Source organism: Myotis daubentonii, chromosome 7 (genome assembly GCF_963259705.1).
Source record: "Myotis daubentonii chromosome 7, mMyoDau2.1, whole genome shotgun sequence".
NCBI classification, from domain to species: Eukaryota; Metazoa; Chordata; class Mammalia; order Chiroptera; family Vespertilionidae; genus Myotis; species Myotis daubentonii.
Genome location: NC_081846.1, coordinates 20327759 through 20331605, shown reverse-complemented (window position 1 = coordinate 20331605; position 3847 = coordinate 20327759). Strand labels below are relative to the sequence as shown.

Genomic DNA, 3847 nt, shown 5'->3' with positions numbered 1-3847 from the left:
TCCTTGTAGTGTTTTCTTTAAGGTTGCCAGCCCTGGTAAGAATGTCTGTGATGGAAACCTGGCTATACCCTTACTAGCTGTTTGACCTTGGGAAAACTAATTTCTGTAAGCCTCCACTTTCATTTCCATCAGGTGGGTTCACTTATAGTATTAATTTTGTAAGCTGTTGGGAGGATCAAGTTAGATAATGTACATTTAAAGCCCTGGGTCAGATAGGATGCTTTCAGGTGCAACTCACGCTGGCTTGAGCCATAAAAGAATTTGTTGCCTTGAATAACTGAGAAGCAGGTGAGACGTGACTCAGCAGCTCAGTGATCTCACCAAGGACATTTTTTTCCCCTTACTTATGTTCTTGCTTCTATGATGTTGGCTTTAAGACTAACTCTCCTGGTTGCAGGATGGCTGCCTGCTGCTCTTATAGCTTCATGCTTCTTTTTTCACATTCATCTGGACAGAGAGAGAGTGGGGAAGGGAATGACTTTCAACATTTCTAACAAAATTCTGAGATCTACTCTGCTTTGGACCAGTTTATGTAAATGACCATCCCCAATGAATAACAACGGTCAAGGGAATGGAGTGACTTACTTCAGTCAGTCATCAGTCAGTGGTCTAAGTGTGGTCACTTCCGCAGAACCTGATGGAATTGTAAGTGTAAACAGGCTATTGGAAAGAGGAGATGAGGGACTGGGTGCTGGGGAGGCAACTAGATGTGCCTGGTACAAAGTAAGCACGTTGTTTTAAAATCATCATTATTAAGGAAGTAATATTTATTGAATGTCTACAGTATGCCAAGTGCTGTACATAGGGTGTCACATTTAATTCTCACAACTTGAAAAGATAGATGTGGTTACCCCCTTTAATAGATGAGAAAACCGAGGCTCCGAAAGAATAATTTTTCCCAATTCTGAAAAGCTAGTAAGTGGCAGAGCTGGGACTCAAACCCAGGATTTTCTCAAAACCTGTGCTACTTGTCCTAATAATTTCTTTTTTCTTTCTGAGAAAAGGGGTGAACCAGGGAAAATAACAAGAGGGTTTGGTGGAAACTAGGAGGACTAATAAGGTTAATAGATTTGCAAGTGACATGAGGTTTTCCACTTACTTAACAGATCATGACAACTGGCCGGAGGGAACAGGGGACCTTTCTGTTGTCAAAAGGATGAAAGAGTCTTTAAAGCTTAAAGCCAATCTCTAAACTAAAGAAAGAAGGAGGTGTCTTTTGTCCCAAAATGCCTTAACATCTTAAGAATGCATTTTTGTACTTTATAGGAGCATGTAATTTGTATAGAAAAATCACTTTGTTTTTTTTAAATGTTTTCAGTTTTGTCTATGCAAAACTATTCCTGAAATAAATGCATTTTTAAGTTCCAGCTAATACCATTTAACCTGTATTTTTTTAAAATTAAGAATGGAAATCAACATACTTTATGATTATACTTTGAATTCTAAGAAAGGTATTTGAAGAGTGGAATACTTTCTAATTAATAATAGAGATATCATGATCTCCTAAAAGGTTTAATTGTAATAAATCTAAATTGCGGCACCATTGTGATTCCAACAACTGGAGTTATATAGTGACTAATTTTACCTGGCAAATACTTTTGAACCAATAAAGTTTTATCGTAACTATTGATGTGTGGTTTGTTTTCATGAAATCTAATTTCTATAAACCTTCTTAATGCAAAAGATTGGCTAGTGGGAAGTAAAGAGGACTTTAAAGAACATGGGAATAGCAGTTACCAGGAACAGCTACTAAGCTACTGGGACTGAGATGAAGAACCCTACTGCCCCCACCCCACCTCCCAGCTGACACCCAAACCTTGTTGGGAGGGCCCGGGCTGGCCCACCTGATGGCTGGGCAGTCACTGTGGTGTTCTGCTGGTGGAACTTGCTGGAAATCTGCCCTCTGGAACTTGCCCGAGATAATCCACCATCTCGGGTGCCAAGGGAAACTTCACGGGAGGTGTCTCATCAGAGGCTCTGCTACACAACTACCTGAGGGAAGTGCCAGGGACGCTGCTGCTGCCGGCTGCCCTGCGCCACCACCAAGGCCTGCAGACTGGAGTCTGGAGAGGAAAGCCTTGACCTCCTACAGTGTCTCTCCATCGCCCTCTCCTGAGAAAGCTCGGTGTCAGCTGGCAAAGGAAAAACCGAAGGGCCCAGATCCATCGTGACACAGCTGAGAAGCAGGGAACCTGGAAACTGCCCCCTTAGGGCCTTGGCGTCAGGCAGCCCGTCACTTTCCTTAAGGAACAGTGCCACATCGGGGCTCAGCGTCGGTCTCTGCGTGGACAGGGAGCCCACGATGCTGGGCCTGTTTGCAGTTTTCCTTCACTCTTGTGCCCATAGGCCAGTTCTGTGGTAGCAGCCGATGGGGGCTGGGGAGCACCAACCGACTGAGTGACTGAGTCATCTGGTCTCCTTGGTGTTCTGTGCCTCTTCCGGGGGCATGCATGTGTGAGACAAAAATAGTACTTTGTGCCCACTCCTCAGTGTTTTGTCCACATGCTTCTGGCCCAGGCCTCCTCGTTTCCAACTTTTCTGTCCTTTTCCTTTTAGGTGCCTGGCTAAACCACATGGCTGTGGGCCATCTGTATATATTCTCACTTAGGGCTAATTTTCTTTGCAGCGTGAACACAGGTTGCACTGTCTACAGATTGCTTATTAGACAGATTTTTTCTCCACTGCCTCACAGGGCTTCCCCTGATTACGGCTGTAATGAAGTTCTGACAACTGTGAAGGAAGAATTTCAGACCAGAACACAGTCCAGGAAAGGGTCAGCCTGGCAGATGGGAAGTCCTTGAGCCAGTCACCCATTGGTTGGCCCCATGGCTCACAGGAATAGGCCTGAGTTAACAACTTGGCTGTGTTCAGTTTTTGGCTGGGAGCATTCCGAGGGCAAATGCACTGGTGGATCCAAAGCTGTCACTCACTGTGCGTTTTCATGGCTGCCACATGACTATATCCTATAACTGTTTTAGCCCCATTTACTTTTAACACTATCCAGGGACTTGGCACAAAAAAAGTGTCACCTTGTGTCTGGACACAAGTGCCTACTTGAGATTCCAAGACTTGGCTGCAAAGCTTCATCTTGAACTTTTGTTTTTGCTCTTAGTGTTTCTTCCTTGTTTACAAGAGTTTCACTTCACTGAAGTAGCTGCCTGAATAAGATCAACTAACAGAAAGATTCAAACCCATTTTCGAAAAAGGTGTATTAGATCAAAAGCCAGTGATCGTCTAGCTCTTGCCTTAAGATAGGTATGCATAGTTTGAATCTTGTCTTGTGGACAAGGCTAGTTATGGTTTGTCTGATAACCAAGGCTCTCTGTTGGTTAGTGGCAGTTTTCACCTACCACGTAGAGTGAGAAGCATGTGTGCACTCTGCCCTAGTGGGAGTCAGATTGTGGGGACCTGCCAAGTCCTAATGCTGTTGATGTCAACACTGCATTCCTGGGGGACTTCTCTGACCTGTTTCCATCTGTAGCCTCCAAACTTGCTCTCCTTGAAGTTGTCAGTGCCCTACAAGGAAAGACCTTGAAGACCCCTTCTGATTGAGACCACTTTGCTGAGGTTACTAACAAGCCTTTCTGCTGACTGCTCCTCGCATGGTTATTTTGGCCTTCAGCATACAGCCACACTTCTGCCATAAGCCACACTTCTGCTTATTAAGCCCCCCTGCTTGCTTTGGCTTTCTCTGTCCATTTCTATAGAGCTATTGGTAGACTCTCCCTTTCCATAAGTAATAGATTTTAGAGTCTGCTACCTGTGTTGAAATCCCAGCTTCTACCACTTACTCACTTTTTATAACAGCTTTGAGAAACAATTGAGGAATTTAAATATGGGTTGCATA

At 44.1% G+C, this 3847-nt stretch overlaps 1 protein-coding gene across 1 annotated transcript in view; it reads left to right on the top strand.

The window, feature by feature from the left end:
• The window catches only part of PECR (peroxisomal trans-2-enoyl-CoA reductase), a 26382-nt gene extending 24755 nt beyond the window's left edge, over nucleotides 1-1627 (top strand). Inside the window, exon 8 of the mRNA XM_059703071.1 lies at nucleotides 1107-1627. Within this exon, the coding sequence (XP_059559054.1) occupies nucleotides 1107-1192 (86 nt within the window). The 3' untranslated portion in view covers nucleotides 1193-1627. The remainder of the gene's footprint in view (nucleotides 1-1106) is intronic.
• Nucleotides 1628-3847: the final 2220 nt, after the last annotated feature.